General features: G+C 37.3%; 2 protein-coding genes across 5 annotated transcripts in view; one reads left to right on the forward strand and one right to left on the reverse strand.

Moving 5' to 3' along the window:
* Positions 1–8147, forward strand: part of LOC145985454 (uncharacterized) — an 87306-nt gene extending 79159 nt beyond the window's left edge. For 3 of the 4 annotated variants that reach the window (XM_083119521.1, XM_083119518.1, XM_083119520.1), the window contains exons 10-13: positions 800–1133; positions 2786–2857; positions 4636–4838; positions 7873–8147. In XM_083119521.1, the coding sequence (XP_082975647.1) occupies positions 800–1133; positions 2786–2857; positions 4636–4838; positions 7873–7897 (634 nt within the window). In that variant the 3' untranslated portion in view covers positions 7898–8147. The remainder of the gene's footprint in view (positions 1–799; positions 1134–2785; positions 2858–4635; positions 4839–7872) is intronic. The other variant, XM_083119519.1, reaches the window with a different exon arrangement.
* A 1458-nt stretch (positions 8148–9605) lies between these two features.
* The window catches only part of LOC145986031 (splicing factor YJU2), a 29824-nt gene continuing 16391 nt past the window's right edge, over positions 9606–23038 (reverse strand). The window contains exons 3-7 of the mRNA XM_083120205.1: positions 16211–16322; positions 15255–15422; positions 13811–13992; positions 13170–13269; positions 9606–10038 (exon numbers count right to left, since the gene is read on the reverse strand). Coding sequence (XP_082976331.1) covers positions 9787–10038; positions 13170–13269; positions 13811–13992; positions 15255–15422; positions 16211–16322 — 814 coding nt within the window. The 3' untranslated portion in view covers positions 9606–9786. The remainder of the gene's footprint in view (positions 10039–13169; positions 13270–13810; positions 13993–15254; positions 15423–16210; positions 16323–23038) is intronic.

Here is a 23038-nt window from a genome sequence, read left to right on the forward strand (position 1 = left end):
GACTGGGTGGTTGCGTGAATTACATTTAAAAGCACTCAATTTCTGCTTTGGCAACATTTCAGGACTTCTGCTTTTTTTTTCAAGCAACATAATTGATATACTTAACATATGGACAATGAATGCATTTTTCCAAAGGTTAACGATATTTTGTTCTAACAATTTGTTGCAATGTAATATTTGTGGGAAAAAAAGCAGCAAAAACACCAGCTCTTAGAAAAACAGCAAAAACACAGTTCTTATATTTCGGCTTCCTTTTTTTTTATCAGTTTGTTCAGTTACTAAGATTTTGGTGTCATGCCTATAACCAGTACATGTCATCCAACCTTAATTAATTATTTTTTTTTCCACCATTACACTGATTGTATGTCTGCTACCAGTGTAAAAAATCGTAAACCATTGTCTTCATATCTAGCCCCAGAAAGTGAAATTATGGTATCCCTGGTATTATGGTACGAGCCTCTGACTGGCTATGCCAATGGTTTCTTCATCTCTTCTCCTAGCCTCTTCCATGCCCACAGTTTATCACATAAGCAGGGGAATTGCTGAGGCTGCATATCAGTAAATGTTTAAAGTTCAAATGCTTGCAGACATGCAGCAACAAATATCATGTTCTCAAATACCTTCAGCCATAAAAAAGTTAACCACACCAAGCTGTTCTTGTACCAGACTGTTCATTGTGTTGCAGACCTGTACGCAAATATGTGTGCACGTTCCACAAACTCGCATGACGTCGTCGGAAGAAATTTGAAGGCTAGCCCACTCTCACCCTTGTAATTTTGTTGAGCCTTCTCCCTTGCAGAGAACAGTGCCAACTCTACAAGAGGCAGCTGAGCGAGTTCCAGTTGGAAATGTACGACGACGACGACCACAAAGCACTGCAAATTATGGAGTTGCAGCAGCAAGTGATCGACCTGAGAGCAAGCCTAGGGGAAGCTGTGGCCAAAAATCAAAAGCTGGAGAAAACACTCATTCAAACTCAACTGGAGATTGAGCAACGAGATCGTGTGATGAAATCTCAAGGCACGGCCATGTATTGCAAGGACAAGCTTCTAAATTACTTGAAGCAATGCAATCAGAAGGAGGATGCAGGATTTTCTGAGCCTTGTGCAGAAATGGAGGAGAACCCTGACGAAGTAAGCCTTTTCAGACACGAGTAGTCGTGAAACAATGGAACAGCCCTATTGCAAGTCAGTGGGGTTGTTACAATTTAGACTCCCTATGATCATACAAGTAGTGGCATATTAATTCCATTTCAAATGTGATATTTGTTTTAACAATGGATGCCCACAGAATTTTTTCCAAGGGGGCAAAAGACACGTAAAAGTGCAATTGCGAACACAAACACGCACCTCTATTCATGCATGCACATAGTACTTCATGTAAAACTCCACTATTGTTTCAGCAGATTGCATAGCTACATATAAATGAAGTATTATAAGATTAGGTAGGTATCTGGGAAGCATTTACCGGAAACAACTATTTCATTACAAAAATAAATAATATAACAAATGTGCACATAAAAAAAAACTGATCTACACTACTAAGTGCTAAAACACGGAATTCCCCCTCTCCCCTGCCCCACACAGTGGGCATCCATGATTTTAAGAATCATACCATGAAGGCTGGTTATGTAGTATGTATTCATTGATGTAGCATTGCATTTACAAGTTACAAATAATGATTAAAATATCTCTTTTGTGCATCAATCAAGCTACGTGCATTTTTCCAAAGTTTTGGTACAGTAGGTTAAGTCTGCCATACATAACTGACTTCCTCAACTCTCCCAAATCACATTATATTTCAAAAATTTTATTGCTAAATTATAGCTTATGAGATGCTATAAAATTGTTTCTTCATTTCTGAAAATGTGGTATAGGTACAGATGTGAAAATAGTGAACACCTGCACTGCACCATGACAAAAAATGAATTTTACCATCTTGAAACATGCCTGCTACAAGATTAGATATATCTTCATTGCAAAATTGTTTCACAGTTGAGTTGTTATATTCCAACAATATATCATTTTTGACAAGATTCATTATGTTACTACTTCATTTTTGATGAATATATTCTCTTTGGCTATTGGCCAGGAGTTAGCTCTAAAAAGCTTGGAAACTGTTCCAGAATTGACCTGGTCGATAGCCTGAGAGAATTTATTCATCATTTGTTGCCAGGAAAACTTCAGGTCTTGCTACTATTGTTTTTGTTAAATGTATTCCATTGTTATAACTGTAACATTGATCAAACTACAAATACAGTAAATGTCTGATGAAGGGAGCATGTGTTCTTCCAAGATGTTACATCGAAAAATATGTTTTAATGCTTGTAACAACTGTAAACTACAATGCAAGTAATGTGCACATAGAAGAAGAAAAATGTTATGAAAATAAGGAATGGACTAAAGAAATGGAACACCAGTAAGCCTCATTTTCCAAAATCTTCAAATTCTTGTTAATTGACGTTATTTTTGGCAATAAACTGCTTTCTTGCCAGTGTATAAATCTCAAAGTCTTCCCTTACGTCTCCCCTAAATCCCATGTCTCCAATTTGTTCACAAATTGAAGGAATTTATCTTCAGTTGCATTTATGCTGACAAAGATTGGAAAAATACATGTAACTACCAAGCAAATATTGTGAACTTCAAAATTAAATTTGTGTGTTCATTATACATTTCTAGGAAGATCCAGGCACAATAGCTACCCAGCCAGCTTTTCTGAAATTTCTAATGTAAATATTATACATGCTATAAAAATATTATGTATAATATATATTTCCTTCTTCTAGATGTATTCCTTGCCAGAAATTTCTGAATTCATTGAAAGTCTCAAAGAAGCAAACATGGTTTTCAATGATGATGTAAGTATTTATGGATTGTTTTCCAGTCCCCAGTTAAAATATTGAAACAAAAGACACAAATATTTGCACTGATTGATTCTCATAAAATATTATTGACAATCTTTTTCTTCTACAAATATGAAACTGAAAATAAAAACTGTTTGTGCAAAATTATACTTAATGTTTAGAATTTTGATATAATGATGATATTTTTAGCATTTTAAAGGGAGTATTTTGCCCTGTTTTTGATAATTTTGTAATAAGCATAAGCAGTCTACATTGCATATATGAAAAATACGAGGGGCGATCAGGTTGCTCCGACCCTAACATACAAGAAGGAATGACGTTATGATTGATTTTTTATTTCGTTATTGTTTAGTGATCCTTTATATGCTTTCATTCTGAATTGCAAGTCTGAGTAGCGTACAGTCTTCTTTTTACAGGGGTTTAACTGATTGAAGTTGTTTCAGTCTGCCAAAATGGAGAAAACTGAGGTGAGAGCAGTGATCAAATATTTTGTGAAGAAGAAGTGGACGGTATCCAAAATTCATGAGGACTTGGTGGATACACTAGGAGACACTGATCCTTCATACAGTATGGTGAAGAGATGGTGTCGAGAGTTTAATTGTGGAAGAGAGTCGTGTGAGGATGAACATGCAGGTGGAGCACCAAAAACTGTCATGACGACCGAAAACATTAACAAAGTCCACGATATCGTGATAAAGGATCGTCAAGTCACTATCCGTCTTGTTGCTGAGATGTGTGGCCTGTCATATGGTACTGTTCAAAACATAATTACCCAGGAATTGCAAATGAAAAAAAAATACTGCAAGATGGGTCCCTCGAAACCTCACCCCAGATCAGAAGCGCACCCGACTGCTCATCAGTCAAGAACTTCTTGACAAGTTTCGTGCTGATATACACTATTTCCTTGCCCGATTTGTAACTATGGATGAAACATGGGTCCATCACTTCGACCCAGAAACAAAATCACAAAGCATGGAGTGGAAACACCCACATTCTCCACCAACGAAGAAGTTCAAGGTGCAAACGTCGTCAGCCAAGAAGGTGATGGCCTCAATTTTCTGGGACTGCAAGGGTGTCCTTCTTGTGGACTATCTACAAAGAGGCCAAACCATCACTGGCACATACTACAGTGACCTAATCAAAAAATTACGTGATTCCATCAAGAAAAAGAGGCGTGGGATGTTGACCCGTGGTGTGCTCCTTTACCAGGACAATGCACCTGTCCACACCTCACGCATTGCAAGGGTCGCTATCGCATATGCATCGTTCGAATTGTTGCCCCACTCTCCCTATTCCCCAGATTTGGCTCCCAGTGATTTCTATTTGTTCAAATATTTGAAGAATGACATTCGTGGGCAAAAAGTTTCTGATGATTCTGAGGTGATAAGGGCTGTGGACTCATGGATGGAGGACCAGTCGGAAGATTTTTTTTTGCAAGGTATCCAGGCGTTGGAGCACCGATGGGAAAAGTGCATTGGAGTTGCAGGGGAGTATGTTGAAAAAAAAAAATTGAAACCCTATTGCCACTCTTTCTATGTTAGGGTCAGAGCAACCTGATCGCCCCTCGTAAATACAGTATAACTAATAAAGAGTATCATATTGCCTGGAGTTTCTTCTATGTAAGTTGAATCTATCAATGAATAATGGCATGAACATTAATTATTTTAAATTTTCTGACTGTTCCTGTATTTTCTCTTCAGTTGTCAGTCTTCCAGTTCTTTCTCTTTCATCCATCATTATAAGTTGTAAATCTATACATGCAATGTTTCTAGATCGGCAGTGGATTTGAAGAGAAGGCTAAGGAATTAGAAGAGTTGTACAGTCTCCTGCAGGTGAAACAGAAACAGGTCTACGAGTTGGAGGATGTGATCAAGCAACTTGAAGAGCAACAAGAAAGAAGTCAGCTGCAGCGGACACGGAACGAGGCTCGAATCGCCCATTTGGAGAAAGCACTTCACAACAAGGAAGCAAGCAGGTAAGATTCACCTTCACTACCTCACATGCACCCACACACTTAAAGACTGACAGAAGCCCCTACATTCTAAATGGCCAGTGTATTCTAAACTTTTTATTACCAAATTGTAGCTCAAGTGATGTCATAAAACCACCATTTCGTAAGTTTCCAAATTATAGTCTACATAAAGTTCTGCATCTCTTGAATGATCTTGTTCCAGATCAGTACTACAATGTATCTATCTACTGTAAAAAAAATTGTTAAAAAACTCTACATTTGTAGCATTTGTTGTGAATTCAAGATTGTATTCTGAAAGATTTGGAATTGGCAATCTGACCAATTTGACCGCTTGCAATACACACACCCTATGCAAAATTGCATATTACTGATCAAATACTAACATTTAATAATTACAATAGCATTCCACATAGTAATTAGCAAGTTCTAAATAGACACATTTTAAATACAGGGAGTCCATAAATTATCTATTTTGTTGAAATAGTGATTTTACTCGCAATGTTATTCATGGTATATGTTTGTTAACACATTGTTTTCAACATGTGCACCATCCACATCATGATACAATTCCCATCTGTCGGCAGTGACAGTGGCAAGATGGGGCACCATTATGCCTTAGATGTTCACACTCCTGATGTTCCTCAATGCTCCCTTTCCTGGGAGATGGATTGGGCACAGGGGACCCCTGATGTGGGCAGCACATTCTTTGTGTGGGGATTTATCAAAGGATGTGTGTTCACCCAACCCATTACCACATGGGAGCAGCTCCAAAACTGCATTATACAAGCTACTGCTGCCGTAACACCGGCAATGCTCCAGAAAGTCTTTCATGCCACTGCCGACAGATCGGAACTGTGTCATGATGTGGATGGTGCACACGTTGAAAGCAATGTGTTAACAAACATATACCATGAAAAACATTGCAAATAAAATCACTATTTCAACAAAATAGATACACACATGCACTCTCTCTAACATAAATTAAGTAAGTTATGGCACATGGTACTTCTCTTTGTGAGACACCTTGTCAGCATATTGAGAAGAGGTTTTTAACCAACCATGGTTTTTTTTGGGCGTAATCTGAACCACCCGGTCTGTCAGAGAGACATGTATATTTTCCTTTTCTTACATCCAAAATTATTTTATTTATGTAAGGTTCAATAAACAAAAAGGTATATTTATTGTTTATTTAGAATACAGTAAAAAATGGTATACCTACATCCTTCTTTGAGAACATGGAAAACATATTTTCATGAGTGGATTTAAAAATTGAGAAGTACAATAAAATTATAAGAGCAGCCCTTAGCTCAGGAGGATCAGATGTTATTTGACGAGTGTGACGATGTTTTGTGGTTCAATACTTTTGCATGTGTATGGGTTGCCTCGCACGTTGCCAAACTAAAACTGCGTAGCTGGCCAAGGGGTGTCTGACAGGTCGGGTGAAGTTGGCTCTTGCGGAAAACAGGTGACTTCACAGTCGTCCAGAATCCGTTTTCATCATTGTTGCTACTTGTTCCAGAATCTCCACCATCCTGCGACTCAGAAGAATAAATGGGATCAGTGTGAGAGTTGTCGTGTGTCTCAGAATTGGCACTTTCAACACTGTCATCCTCGAGTTAAGACTCTTTGTTTCCTAATAGTTCCCTCCCCAACAGGTTCGTAAAAATCATCGTCTGTGACTGGGAAAATTTGATCGTCTTTCTTGGGCAATGAAAACACTGTTCACAAAAATACTATGAAAGAAACAAAAACACATGGTTTCCACTAATGTACACAACTCGAACCAGCGGTATTACGGACCGGGGTGATTCTGACGTCTACCTGGTCTCACAGACCCTGTATCCTCACAAAAAAGCTACCGTGCTGATCGGTACTCAATAAGCCATTGATACGGTTTGGCTCGTTCAGAGGTACACATTGTGGGGGAAAGGTACTGGGAGTTTCAGGGTGGAGAGTGCAACAGTTTTGCCACACAAAACCGATGAAATTTTCAGGGGGTCTGTCAGACCGATGGTTTGGGTTAAGGATTAACAATTCTCTGAATGCTAGTGACAATGATTCTACATTAATGCAACGTAAATTGGACATTATCTATTGTCCAGTGCTTTAAACTATACTTATTCTAACACTACATTTCGAGAGAGCACCTTTTCTCTCTTCTTCAGCTGAATTTATTTTGCCAGTTGTGGAAATCGAACCTACGACAGACCTATGATTTTACTACTGGAATAATTGGTTAAGCACCGGATTTGTAGTAACATCACAGGTCTATTGTAGGTTCGATTTCCAGCATTGGCAAAACAGAAACATAGTGTTAGAAAAAGTATAGTTTAAAGCTCTCGGCAATGGATAACGTCTAATTAACATTGCATGCTAAGAGGTTTAACCTGGTGGGGTTCACATGAGCAACTGAACTCCCGATTGAAAATGCAGGAATCATAATGAAGTTTTATTTTGCTGGCACAGTAAAGCATTCATAAAGTCACGACAGAGCTTAACCCCTGCAATTTTCCCCAATTATTCTCATGAATAGTGCACCAGACATGGTAAAGCAAGATGCACACTACCGTGGTTTCTGACGATTCAGTTCAGAGCTCCAGAAATATCAGTCTGTTTTTGCTTAATGTTTCTTCATATTCTTTATCAATTTGAAGGATTCTACTTCATGTTGTTCGATGGGACTAAATGATTACATTCAATTTTAGAATACTTTGTCGTCACTTTAGCCCCTGCTAAATCCATCAATGTGTGGAATGATGTCCTAGACAACATACTGAAAGTCCTAAAAAAATAATGAGGCTTAGTATGTCATATTGGACAATGGCGGATGCTCTAAATAATTTTCCTCAAGTAGCTCATAAATGGTTGTTCTTAGAAAAGTGTTAGTTTTCTAAAACATCATGCTACACACAATTTTCTACACTGTTGTGTAAAAAGTAAACAATATGAATTGTAATTGTACAGATGATTTACATATTTAATCCAAGTTAATGTACTTGTAAGAAAATTAGAAAAATAACAACCATTTTTATTCCAGCAGATACACATCTGAGGTTCTGTGATACTACCTTTCCCAAGATAAGTTGTCGTAAAGTAAAACATCACGATACTGGTGCTACTAACTTTTATTGTCAATAAAAGGATGATCTGTAACGTGTGTTTGAAAATCTAAATATTCTACTTTTTGCAGTTTTTACTTGGAAAACAAACAGATTGTGAATTGTCATGTATTCAAATAAATTACTAATGTTTGTATACTGCCATGCAATGTAATATTGTTAGTCAGCCAGATTAAAAGTACATGTCGATTTTGAGAAATGAGCTACAATTTTTTTTGTACACTTTAACGTAGAGATATAATGGAACCTCAATTTTTACATTCTCATTTTACCTCCCCAGTATCAATAATACAAAATGGTAATGAATATTACAGATGTTACATTTACGTTCTAGCATCGAAGTAACCACCTTAAAAACACATGGTTTGGATGTCTGATCTGCATCTCCATGTTACTGCACCATGTTAAGAGCTGATGAACTGTGTAACTATTCTTTAGTCATCACCAACAACATAAGAAAATGGATTGCTTTTCCTTACCACCATACCACATCCAACTGCAGGTCTCCTTTATCGCACAATGTGCTACGAACTCTCTGTTCTGATGTTAGATGCGGAATGTCTACATTGTTAGAGTAGGCCTTTTAGGTTTGGTTCTCTTAGCATAAATACACTGCAATGTATTATTTATGCTGAGAGAACTACACATAACAACTTAGGCATTTATCCTAACAATGAAAGCATTCCAGTGACGTCAGAATGCAACAAGGGAGACCCTCCAACTGCCTTGCCAAAACCCTGAGGCAGTTTGACATGAAAAAGGAGTGACCAAAATAGCTAGTGCACTCAATGATATTTTCTCTCCCCCTTGACAACCTGGGAGAGTAAAAAAAAAAAAAAAAAAAGGTAAAGTGCTCCCCTGTGCATAGCACCATGCCATGAAGGCGTATAGGGGGTGTGGGGGTGATGTGATCAGCATCATGCCTCCGACCTTCTTTACCCCCCAGAGTTTCCCCCAAGTACCCATGTCATTCGATGCTGGGTGGGCACCAGGGCCGCTTCTACCGTTAGAAAAGTTCCCGGATTTGAACCGGCCGGGGATCGAACCCGGGACCTTTAGCATGGTAGTCAGACATGTTACCGACTGAGCCACCGCAGCCACTGGGAGTGTATGATGCATAATGTGAATGCAATTTGCATCACATTGTCAGATCAATCAGAGCCATCAGTGAATGTATACAACAGCACTTGGCAGATGGCCAAAAGTTTCAGCCAGGCATACATCACGCACACCAATTGATGCCAAGGTCAAAGAGATGCATGAAATTAAGTACTTACCAGTACAGTGGACAGGCACGTCACATTTGTCTCCAACAGCAACTGAAACCAAACACAACAGCTGACTACACCAGCACTCCTAGTGGCACGCAAGGAAATAAGCTGAAACGAAAGTCCTTCCAGCAGAGAGGCAACAAGTTCCCAAGTGGATGGTGACCTCTGCCAGAACCGTTAAAAGTAAGTCATGCAGGAAAAAGTTAGTAATTTGCTTATGTGTATTTACTTAAGATTTATTGATGTTTCTCAATATCGTGGACTACATTTGACATGGTTGTAGCTTGTATGTACTTGTAAAAATATTTGCCATTTGTTAAAACTAAGGTACAGAAGTTCTGCTAGTGTATTAAATACTGATAGCAAATAATAGAAGCACATACATGAATATACATTTATTTCAAATGAAGTTTCATAATTTCAGACAATTCCCATTTACAGCGTAAAATGTCCATGTCATGCGCAATCCAACAGATGTAGAAGTGTTGAGTTTCTCTCAAATGTATTCTGCGACATCAAAACAAAGATTAAAAAAACACACCCACATACAGCAATGCCCAGTCATCCTTCATCTGAAGTACTATCACTGTCGGAATAAGAACCTAGGAGACTCAAACCAGAGGATTTGCTGGCAGAAACTGTTGTTGAAGTAGATGAAGTTCCTTCTGTCTTTTCTTTCGGTGCACAAACGGTTGCATTTCCAATTTTAGTGTCTGTCTTACTTTTAACACGAACAAGATCACCTAGTCCTGCCTTTCGGCTTAACACCCCAACACTTTTGTTCCAAGATGCACTCGGCTTCGGACTTGAATTCTGTCAAACGAGAAAACCAGAAACTTAGCAAAATTATTATACATATACAAATTTAAATTAAATCATAAATAACAGCCGAGTCTTGATTCTGTAAACATACACACTAACTATATTTAAATAAACCATCTGTGATCACTCTGTAGTAACAAAGATCTTTCTCATATTCCTGAACAAATTCATACACCATGCACGTCCAAAGTTCTTCAGTAGATGCTGCTAGTAATCCCTCAAACGGGATTTAAATCATGATATTTAATTTGCCCAGTTTATTATGTTTTTTTGTATTATTTGAAAGCTATCTTCTTTCCTTGTGGAAAGATGGTGGTTTGCCTGAAGCATCTATGTTATAATATGCACTATGCCCATCAACATAAGTAACCTTAAAATGACAAATTTCATCCCTGTGTAATTTCAAGTCCAAAAATGAAATTTTTCCTGACATGTTTATCATAATGACTTTTTCTTTTGAACCTTGTGTTTTTCAATTAAATATATAATCCATTAATTATTATAAATATTCACTTCCACAACTTATTTTTTTTTAGCAAATTTCATTCTACAAACACAACAACACGTGAAAATTCAAAGAGTAAATGTAAAATTACAATCGGCATCAAATGTATTGGTTGCTACAATGACGTGCATCTAGCTTTCAGGCTAAGATAACAGAGATACATTATTTCACCTTACCAGATCGCCACAAAATAAAAGCAACAGAAAAAGTTCAAAAACCACCATACACAATTTTTCATTCTCTGGCAGATTTATAATGTCATACAAAATGATGCTATTTTGCTTACATTTATAAGTACACAGCATCTGAAGAAATTTTGTTGCATATAGGAATTCTATAGGAAATGCCAACAAGACTAAGATCTATAAAATAATAGACGATAAGCTCATCTTCACCAACCTTTCTGATAATTATGATGATATTGTCAATGTACTTTAGTTTATCAATCAGATATCTGGACTGCAAGTTTCACTTTGATATTCTTTCTAATATCTAGTATTATAAAAGTGAAAATTTATTACAGAAATTCAAAGGAACCATAATTTTGCACAAGACTGAGAATCATAAGAACGAAAGATTCAGAAGAGGAAGTGAACTGCTTCTTCATTTTGCAACTTTTTCTCTTGCAGACTCCAAAATGTACGTAAATTCCAGACAACTGCAAAATTCCCTGACATTTCCCTGTTTTCCAGATGCATAGCAACCCTGATTTCTTCATGACCTCCCACTGCCACGAGGATGGACCACACCTTCAAGTCTTTGCATCCATCCCTGGAAAGCTCCGACTCTGGAATCTCTGGAGCAAGACTGCACACAACAGTAGAGAAGGGGAGAAAGCGAGTGGGTGGAACAAAGCTGTGCACGCTGCTGCAAACAGCTGGTAGCCCTCTTGAGTCCTACTTGCTCCACAGATTAGTGGATTTTTTTAGTTTAGCTTTTATTCATTGTAATATGAATCTCATCTACAGTTATTTCTATTCTTTCGCTTAACCCTGATGGAATGAACTTCCAGCCAGCTTGGTGACTGAGCATGCACAGTGGACAACTTGAATGCTAACAGCTCTAAACTTGGCTCTCCTAACATAACCACATATGCAGAATTGTAAGTTAGGAGAGCCAGGTTTAAGAGCACTTAGCATTTACTTTGGTGTAAGCTGAGTGTGCCCCACACCAGACCCATTGGTCTCCTCCACAATACTTTTCATTGCCTCTACATCGACAAACTGAGAATGAGACCAAAATAGACAAGTGTTTTGAAAATCAGACTGTTCTCTAAATTTCTTTTTTTTGTCAACTTCCAATTTCAATTCTACACTGAAATTACACATATAAATTGCATTTTCCTAAAATGTCACAATTTTATCGGAACGCATGTTATAGGTGTAGTGCATTACTCTATACTTTAAGTATTGCAATTCAGTAAAGATCAAATTTGAAACATGAAGAACTCAAATGCTAAGTGAGAAAATCTAGAATCCATTCTTCCACCATCTTCAAGTTGAAGGAAAATGATAACTTCAAAACGAAGCAGTGTTTCCTGGAAAAATGCTGATCAAGACTGGACCTACAGTTTAAAGTGGGATCCGAACCACTATGTTCCTACACTGGGTTTCGAATTACAATGTCACAGTAATTAGACTCTACTTTATGCACAGTTGGGACTGGACCTACAGTCTAAAGTGAAATCTGGATCACTGTGCAATGTGCCTCCACCGGGTATCTAACCCAGAACCCCTTGATTACAAGTCAATGACGTTACCACTATCCCATCAGGTAGGCCTACTTAAAAAATGCACAATGAACTATAATCATTGAAATCAGACAGGTGCACCATGTATGGATGGATGGATTCCTATACTCCAACGGCATCCACCCATGAATAGCAGATCACACAACAAATGAATGCACAATGATCATACACCTAGCACAGTGGTTCTCAACCTTCTTCAGTCTGGGACCCACCTTGAAGGATATTACACTTCATGGGACCGACCCATAAGCATGGGCACCGGAGAAATTACTTGTAGAGTGTGCACCCAGTTTAAAATCATATTTTTGCTAACATCAAGTACTTTAAGAAGTGCTCTTTTACACATACTTTATTCTAGAAAAGTAAACACACATGTTCAAATTGAGAGTTGCCGGTAAAAATATGGTCAAATGCAATTAACAGAAATGCAGATTTTAGACTAGGATATGTCCATTTCAATTGTTAAAACAATATTTCATGGTAATTTAAATGTAATAGGTTTTTAAGACACAGTAAATCAATTTTCGAGCCGGACTTCGCAACCCACTAAATGCCCCATAGGTTGAGAAACAATGACCTAGCAGCTTGTAGAAAAACAATACAAACCGAAGTCTACCAAGCATTAAGACATAACATTCCTGAGTGAACGGTAGAAGTAGCCACCAAAATGAATAGAACTTTGATAAATCAGCTTCATGGATAAGTACTTTATTCCAGGATATTAATTTGCTCCCACATTTTTCACTCCCGAAAACATGAATGAAAATATACATAGACAAAACTGTCAACAAAAAAGAGAGAGAGGTTAAATTTCTTAAGGAATAAATTGAAAACTCTATGAATAACAAATATTTCCCATGTACTTACTGTGTCCTCTTTCTTTGCAACTTTCTTCATGGGTTCTATCTCCTCTATAATTTCCTCTTCTATCACCCTTTTCATTTGTTCTTTAGGACCAAATACAGACCTACAACAGTAAAAATAATTATATGAAATACTGCATTACAATTATCAGATAACTAAAAATTGTTTACTTTTTTTTTAATCAAAATGAAACAAAGTAACTGTCTTATTCATTTATGCAATCACCTTCCATAATTGCTTCCCAACATAACAAAAGTTTTTTGTTTTAAGTACATTGTATGTGCAGGAAGGCTAATTGGGACTGGGCCTACAGTTTAAACTGAGATCCGAACTATCATGTACCTTCACCAGGTATCGAACCTCCAGACCCCTTGATTACAAGGTGATGACGTTACTACTATGCCATCAGGGAGGTCCAACACAGCTTTGTAAATGACTTCATAATTGAATGGCAAACTCTGAACCTCTTCTGCTTCAAGACAGGAAAATCTCAGATCACTGGACGTACTAGAATGAAAACCACAAAACACATACAACTGTAAAGAGGACACAACAACACATGCATATCTCTCTCAGTATAAGTGCCTGAATGCCTGAGTACTACTTTCTGGACGTACCTCGTAGTACTAAGCATCTATACATACCTGATAAACTTTTCATCTTCCTCCTCTTCATTTCCAGCCTCGACTTTCCTCTCGTCATCATACTGAGACAGCATTGTGTCATAATCCACCGCCCTCTGTCTTCGGTTAAGGTCACGAAGCTCTTCCAGTGATTCCAACAACTCAAGTTCTTGTTTTGAAGCCTTCGTTCGGTTTTCCAGCAACTGCAAAGGACAAATATTCTCATTGATTATTATGACTGCATGACCTCAAAGAGAAAGGTGTGAAAAACATTTACAACGAAACTTCAAGGCTGCTCTTAAATGGAGATGAATACAGAGATATATTTCATTCGAATGAAATTATTTTAGTGGCGACAAATGGACATTTAACCTATTTAAAGTAACTCTGATTGTAAAAGATAGTATACACTTTTTGAAGTAATAAACAAAACAAAAAAGTACCCCCATGTGATGATAATGTCCATATGACTCAGTCAGTCAGCAAGAGCAATAAAAACGTATTTTGGTGGACTGCTAAGATACATGAAATAATAGATCAAAGCAACAGAAATCAACTTGATTGAGAGGTAACAAGCAATCAGCAAGTGTCCTGTCCATAACTCAGAAACAAGCAAACGTGAAGATCTGAAATTTTCCCAAATGAAGACCTAGTAAATAATGTACTAGTTTAACAAAAATTATCTTGATTGACACGTTCATCTGTCTGCACAGCCAAACAATTGAAAACCAATGATTAATATGTTTTTAATGCTTCAGCATCTCCAAAACCATTAAAAATAGAAATAGGAATTTTGGTGTTTGAATTATCTGTACAACGTGTACATAACCTTCTCAATCAGCCCATACATTTGTCTGCTACAGTCAACACTTGGAAAGTAATAGAGATAGAAACATACAATCTGGTGGACAGAACTTCATCAGAGATTTACTATCTATGTTGTTATTTATTTATCTTGTAGTTTATGGCTGTTACAACCATATACACAAACTTGTTGTTAAAGTTTTGAGAGAACATATGCTCCCTTCATCAGACATTTATTGTTAGTTTGATGAAGTCTGAATTAACATAATATAATGACAATCTTCTAATTTAGAGCATTTTCACCCACAGACTTAAAAATATAAATACGTTAGATAGTATCAGAGCATCACAACTTACGTGAGTGAGTATAATTTATCCAAACAACGTTTCGGAGGTCAATACTTCCTCCTTCTTCAGGTCCACATGAATGTCTAGACACCAAACGTGGTGTCACGTAAAAATGTGTTATATAGGAACATAGGTTGAAGGCAAGGATAAAATACACTTACAAAAATTCCCAGATTAAACAAAGTAAAAGTTCCTGTGTTCTTAAAAAGCCTATATTAAAAACTAAAAAGTTAAAAACACAGCACAGCCTGTTTAGTTTTTCCACGACCTACCTTGAAGTAACGCATACCACAGACAGCAGGTTTGTTCTTACCTTCATGGGATTAGTAGCTTCCTCTTCTTTCCGCTCTTCCTCCTCCCTCTGTGCAGCCTCTTCAGCCAATTTCAAAGCCATGAAGTTTCTCGTAGCTCCGGCTTCAATCTCGTAGTCCGTGTTCTGAGGATCAGTCTTGAAGGAGATTTCTGACAGGCATCTGGTGCACTGAACAGGAAGAATAATCAAATTTGCATTCTCTTTTCCTAGGAAAGATACCCAATTATATAGCAGTCTTTTCATGATGTGCACAACATTTAACATATTTTATACTTTTTAAAACTCTCGAACACAATTAGCCAGTTAGTCTATAAATGAGAACAATGAAAAGTTTTTATCAACTGAACAAAAGTGTGTCCCAAAAAAAAATTGAGGGGTTCAGAGCACAAGTGGCGTAACTCCACTCTTCATGGAAATGGAGTTCCATGTATATCTTAGAACTGTGAAGTATCAACATTTCAGTGCTAGAAGTAAGTACGTTCTAAGTTTCAAATTCTTGCTCATAGAGGCAACACTATGTTTGTGTTCCAACAAATGAACACAGAACTAAGTTATCTAGATGTGCCTTTTTCTCACAACTGTCTTGAATCGAGTTACGCCACTTGTGCTCTGAACTGCCCAATTATCAGAATAACAGTGATCTATCTACTTTTTAAAAATTCAGTTTCTGGCAACGTGCACCCATCTCGGGAGAAAATCACAGTGATTCAACCACTTTTATATACTATGTAGGTTACTGAAAATTTATTACAAAATGAATGTCGCAAACATCAATATTATAATTAATTTCACAATTTTCATTTTTTTGGCACAAAAGAGTATATAAGTTGTGCTAAGTGATTAAGAACAGAACAACAATTTCAAGGATGTTGACAGGGAAAACACATAATCTGTTGCACAATTACCACAATTAACTTAATTTCATAATGCACAAATGTAACCATGAACTAACCAACCTTGATATAAAACCTATAAATCCGAATTCCCAGGTAATCTTCCCCTTCAACATCTTCCTTCCGTGCATTGAATTTCTTCCCCTTGTAGATGTACTCACCGCATGTCTTGCACCTGAAAAAACATATGCAAGAAGTATTATTGAAGTCTTACAGCACAATACACACAGGGTGTGTCAAAAGTCACAGAACACCACTTTTATTCCAGAAAGAGAATGGAAAATGAAATATTTGAATACTCCGGCAAACAAGAAGTGAGGGGAGGAGCCTTCACGATATAACTGCAACATGGCTTCCACATTTAAATCTGCAGTCTTGGGTTCAGATAAAAGTTTTTCAAATGGAAAGGGGTCATATAAAACATCAAATCAGACTAATTATTTCCTCAGGAATTCATTTCTGCAGTCAGATTTGCCACATGTTGTGTGGTACAAAAGTTAACATAAAAATGTTGAAACAACTACCTTCAAAGGACCATGTGATGTGCAGCTTGTCTCCTTAGAGAATATCTCATTCCCAAAAAACAGATTTACAATAAGAAAATTTTGATTTTAAAAAATAAATCTTATTTGAAGAACCTTCATGGTCCCCAAAATGATGTGAATTTAAGAATTTCAAAATGTAGTACTCTGAGGATCCTACAACCATGCGAAGTTTTGTTGACAGTAACAGTTAATTGCAAAAAATAATAATAATTGAATTAAAATAAAGTAAAAAAAGAACGGTAGATGCCCGTACGTACATTAGTCCAGCAGTATGATAGATCAAACAACTTTCTCACTGTGTGATATATGGAGGTACAAAGAACATGGGGATACGAAAGTCTTTAAAATATATTTTTCTGAAAGTTTGGGGATTTTTAATGAATTTTGCAGTTTTTTATATAGTTGATCCAAAGAAGTAATAATTTCTCATAGTAGTATTTTGTGGTTTGTAAATTTAAGAAATCACAACAGAAACACTACTTACGGACAGTGAATAATGCTAGATTTTCCTGTTGTGTAATCATTAGGGAGACAAATTTATGGTAAATAAAAACTGAGGAGAGCAGTAAATAAAATGTTAGATCAGCGGTATAAACCAGCGGTGGAAAAAAAAATTGGCACACACTTTTTTCATTACGAGAGGAAACTACATACAAAAGAGCTACAAATTGATAAACTACTTCATTTTTATACACTGTACACATACACAAGTACTTAGCTGTCCAACCAAAAAGAAAACATCAACACAAAATCACTTCATTTCTAATTGTATATCTCAAGCGATTTATTCATTGTATGTATTTAAAGGATATCCTTGCTGTCCAACAAATAAAATAATCACTACTGCACATACACAAATACATGTTGAAAATTACGTGATGATAAACAAAATTCATTCATGACTGAACACAAATGACACCATTGTTTCCCTTGATGTGCGGGAACAGACTAATCTTACCGCTGCTACAGCTAGCAAGTTCAATGAAACTGCAAGTTGAGTAGACATTCGGGGGAAGAAAGGAATACAGCTTGACAGGGAGCGAAGTTTTCGAACTGAGATTATGTGCATGGGAAATCCCAATTTGCAGTGCCTTCCTGATGTGATCAAAGATAAAACGTTCTTCAGCTGCAAGTGTTAGGAAACTATAGGCAAATGTTTCTTTACAAATCGACAGTTTGCGCATCACAACCTCGATTGTCAGTTTTCAGGTGTTTTGTACTTAATTTGATGATATTTCACGGTTATTTCGCTAAAAAGCGTTCATTTTGTGGAAAGCACTTATTTCGCATTACTTCGCGAATAAAACTCATGCATATTTCATCATTGTGGGTGTAGTTACGTGCAGAATGTTCAAAATTGCATCTTTTTTTTCACATTTCGCGATTTATGTCCCTAGCAATCATTATAATTGTGGGTTGTAAATAAAGTGGTGAAAACACTGTCAGGAAAAGGTCATGACACCGTGCATGTGCTATCAGACAGTCAGCAATGTCAGTTTGGGCCCATGTCAATGTGTGGAGTGTCAAAAGTGGTCGGTGCAGCGAGTGCTGTGGTGCATGTAGGAGGTTGAAATGAACACCATTTTCTGTACTGCTCTAAAACATGTTTACAAAGGTAGAACAGTGATTTTGGATCAAAATCCAGGTTGCCTGTGGAAAAAATGCACAACAATGTCAGCAACCTGTAGCAACAATACCTAGCCGTATCTGATGATTGCATAATGGGCAAGTGCATTTCTTTAGGAGGTTGCAATGCATCTGTGAGAACAACCTCAACATGAGGATAATTGCATCATACTAGGTTCCATTGTGCAACCATCAGGTGTCAAGTGCCCGATCGGCCGACATAGAAGGAACAACGCTGTCGGTTGAGAGGACGAGTTTAGATATGGATAGAGGAAGCGAAAATGAAATTTTAGAGCTTGGAGAAGAAAATGAACAAAGAAATGAAAGTTTGGAGAGAGAACTTGGTAAAAGTGATTCTCAGATAGAAGTAGCTGTTTCAAGAACAGAAGAAAATGACAGCAAGATAGAAGAAGCGAAGGTCCTTATAGAAGATAGAAGCTGCGAGATGAATACTAGGATTTAGATGGAAGCTTTGAAGTTAGTTAAGAGAAGGAAACATGCAGGAACTTGAAGAGTCCAAGAAAAGGAAGAGGAAGAGATTGATGTCAAGAGAGAGATGAAAGAAGGAAGTTCCAGTGACTAGTCTCTGATGGAGGAATAAAAGAAGCATAAGTCTAGAAGAAGATGTAAACAAACAAAGAAAAGAAGTGAAATGAGACTTAGATATATTCCCGTAAAGAAATGGAAGCAAATGGAAAGGATGAAATTGACAATAGAGAAGAACTTGAAGAAACCTCGTGATATGTTCAAAAATGTTGACACAGATCAGATGGACTCGGATGCTACTTTGCCGAAGAGAAGAAAAAAGAAGAGACGGAAAAGGCAAAGACAAGCATGTATTCTATGAAGATGTGGAACATAAGGAAAAATCTCGACAGAAACCAGATTGGAAGAAGAGAGAGATGATAGTAATTTCTTTACTAGAAGAAAGTTGGAAAAGGAGGAAAAAGAATACTGAAAAGCAGAGAAAAGAGAATAAAAGAAAGAAATGAAGAAAAGGAAGAGAAAAAAGAAACAAGATAGCGACAATCAACAAGTATTTTCAAAATTGGAAGAAACAAATAAGACTGCCATACAAGAAAAGGAGATGTTATGGTTTGCAGACTGACAAGCAGACGTTTCTAGAATTAATGAAGTCGAATAGAAAGTTCCCATGTCACAAGAAAGAAATTCATTAAATTATTAGTTTGGGTAAATTTTTTGATAAATGACGGAAATTATTCAAATATCAACAATCTATTTTGAAGAAGAAAAATTGTTTCCTTAATGTTAGTTCCTGTGAAAAGATATATGTATATATGATAGCCATCGTTGGAGGAAAACCTATTCTGCAAGTGATATCTTAGGAAAGAACAATGAGTACTAATTTATGTCACAACCCTCTATGAACGATGAGACCGATAGTGAAAGATCGAATTTGAAAATAAAAATTTGTAAAAGGAAAAAATGCCAAAAAAGTAATATAGAAAAATGGAAGTAAACTTTTCAATGTAGTTAAGAAGAATGAAGAACAAAGAACAAAGAAGATAGTTTACAGTTATGCTTAGAAAGAAGTCAATTGTGAAAAAAAAAAATTCTCTGGAAAAAGGAGAAGATAATATAAAAAAAGATCGAATAGTATCAGCGAAACGAATTCTTTGTATGTCTAGAAGATGAAAGTCATTGTGTATTGAGATAAAGTGCAAAAGAGGCACAGATATATTTTGATGTCAGGAGTAGCGCAACAGAGGCACAGAAATGTTCTGATGTCAAGAGTAGCGCAACAGAGGCACAGAAATGTTTTGATGTCAAGAGTAGCGCAACAGAGGCACAGAAATGTTTTGATGTCAAGAGTAGCGCAACAGAGGCACAGAAATGTTCTGATGTCAAGAGTAGCGCAACAGAGGCACAGAAATGTTTTGATGTCAAGAGTAGCGCAACAGAGGCACAGAAATGTTTTGATGTCAAGAGTAGTGCAACAGAGGCACAGAAATGTTTTGATGTCAAGAGTAGCGCAACAGAGGCACAGAAATGTTTTGATGTCAAGAGAAGTGCAAAAGCGGACCAGGAAAAATACATTGAGATACATGCTGATATGCAATTAATGCTGATGTGAAGAATCCTTGTGGCTGATATGGACAATTTAGATGTTTATTAGAAGGTCAACTTAGGGAAGATGAAGAGAATCTCTTGAAATTGGAAATCCGTAAGAGGAAAGGAAGAAGAACGCAAATTACGATTGGCAGGACATCCTGAAGTAAAGACTATTTTGGGGAAATTATGCATGTTTAGCATCAGGCAAGCAGAGTTGCAGAAGAGGAACTATTAAAGAATTATATTTTTGTATCTGAAAGACAATTTAGGAGGTCACGAATATATCCAGAAACGTTGTGATAAGATATTTAGAAATGGAAATAGAGAGAAGAGAAAAATTGTTGAATGTCAGACGATATAACTGCACAGAGGAAGTGAAAGGGAGCCGAATCAGTAGAAATGAGAGCAAATGAGAAGAGTTAAATGAGATGAAGAGAATTTTGAAAAATTTATCTATTTCCAAAAGAATTTCCTCCAATAGAGAAATTTTTCATCCACAAGGATGGGGATAATGTGTCATGTGCCCCATCGGCCGACACAATCACGAAAGCAAGACGGAATATTTTGCGGGAGCGACGACAGATGGCAGCGTGCCAAAGAACAAGAAAGAGAGTTGATTGTAAAAGTCAGAAGAGGCGAAAGATGATTATATGTATTACAGTAAATAGGAAATAAGTAAGTGAAGAATATAAAAATGTATATAAGAAATTAATAACATATTGTAAATAGCAGATTATGATGATCAAGGATATACTCATATACGGAATATTCACAAAAGTTAATAAGCAAGGAGATGATTTCAGAACTGTGTCCTTTCCCGATCTTTTAGATCGGAATTGAACTTTATTTCCCTCTGGCAAGGAGAACGTCACCAGGTTTTGGTTGGTTGTCCCCAGTGGTGCTGTTGTCAAAGTAGATGCCCCAAAGCACTTTCCAGTTTGCCTAGCAATATTAGTAGCACTGGGCCATAGGCAGCGCTTGCTGTTAGCGATCCTTGGTTATTTCCCTTTGGTTTGGCATAGGAGGTGGCACTGTTGTTAAATTAGATGCCCCTGAAATCCTCTATAGCTTTGGTTCAATTCTAGGCGAAGAATGCAGCATAATGATTTTAGAGATTATTGAGAAGAGATATAGTGAAGAGAATATTTGCGATAAATAGAAGAAATAAGATTCTTGTTGCAAAAAGAAGAATAGAAGAAATAAAATTCTTGTTGCAAAAAGAAGAATAGAAGAAATAAGATTCTTGTTGCAAAAAGAAGAATAGAAGAAATAAGAATTTGTAGCAGAAACAAGAAATAGAAGAATTTGCCACGAATATAAGAAATAAGAATATCCCTGCAGATAGAAGAAAATAAGAATCGCTGTGGAAATATGAAATAAGAATTGATTTTAATATAGGATATAAGAACTCCTGTAAATAAAAAGGGATGACCATTCATCCATAGAAGAAATCGACATCATAAGAAGAAAGAAGAAGACTTTCCTTTTTACCAAAGAAGAAATTGATTGAGTTGAGTTGGTGTTTTAAGTCTACTTTATGCACATTAAGGCTAATCTGGACTAGACCTACAGTTTAAAGTGGAATCCGAACCACTGTGTGCCTCCACCGGGTATCAAACCCGGGACCACTTGATTACAAGGCGACATCGGGGAGGCCCAGTAAGAAGAAATTGATGTCAGAAGAAAAAAGAAGAAGAAGCTTTTCCTCTCACTAAAGAAGAAATTGATGTCATAAGAAGAGAGAAGAAGAAACTTAATCATTCACATATAAGAAGAATATAACTTATGTATTGGGTTGGTGCGAATGAAATGTCCGGCCCAGGTGCCTCATTGCCAAAGGCCAAAAAAATTAAAACTACAATACCTGGTTAATCAAAATAGTCGTCGTCTGCAGCCACACACTTTTGTCATCGCTCAGCCAACAATTGGATTCCATGGCGAAAGAAGTCTGGAGTCTGCGAAACAAAGAACTCCTCAACGGCATGTTGCACTGCCCGATCATCAGCGAAGGTCTTCCCTTTCAGGAAGTGATCGAGATGCCGGAAGAGATGGTAGTCAGTGGGAAAGAGGTCGGGAGAATATGCTGGATGAGGAAGGGTTTCATATTGCAACTCATGGAGAGCCTGCACCATCCTTTGCGCGACATGTGGCCGAGCATTGTCGTGCAACATGAGGACACCATGTCTGTTGACCATTGCTGGATGCTTGCGGAGAAGTTTACGGTGCATTTCATGGAGTTCAGCACTGTAACGATCTGCATTGATGGTTTCACCTCGCCTGAGAAAGACATGATGGATCACACCCACCATAGACCACCATACCAGCAACAACACCTTCCGTGGGTGAAGAGGTGGTTTTGGAAACAGCCCTGGACGTTCATCACGATCCAACCATTGTCCTGATCGTATATGATTGTCATAGCAGATCCATTTTTTTTCTGAAGTGACAATACGCTGCAGGAAACCATCCCGGTTATTCCTTACACTCAGAGAACTGCACACCTCCAGTCGGCGAGTCTTGTTGACCGGTGTCAAATCATGTGGTACCCATGAGTCCAACTTTTTCACTTTACCGATCGCACGAAGCCGCCGAACGATAGTGGTATGGTGTATGCCTAACTCGTCTGCAATGGCACGAACACTTTTCC

The sequence above is a fragment of the Lepisma saccharinum genome, chromosome 3 (assembly GCF_977018435.1).
Source record: "Lepisma saccharinum chromosome 3, izLepSacc3.1, whole genome shotgun sequence".
Lineage (NCBI taxonomy): Eukaryota > Metazoa > Arthropoda > Insecta > Zygentoma > Lepismatidae > Lepisma > Lepisma saccharinum.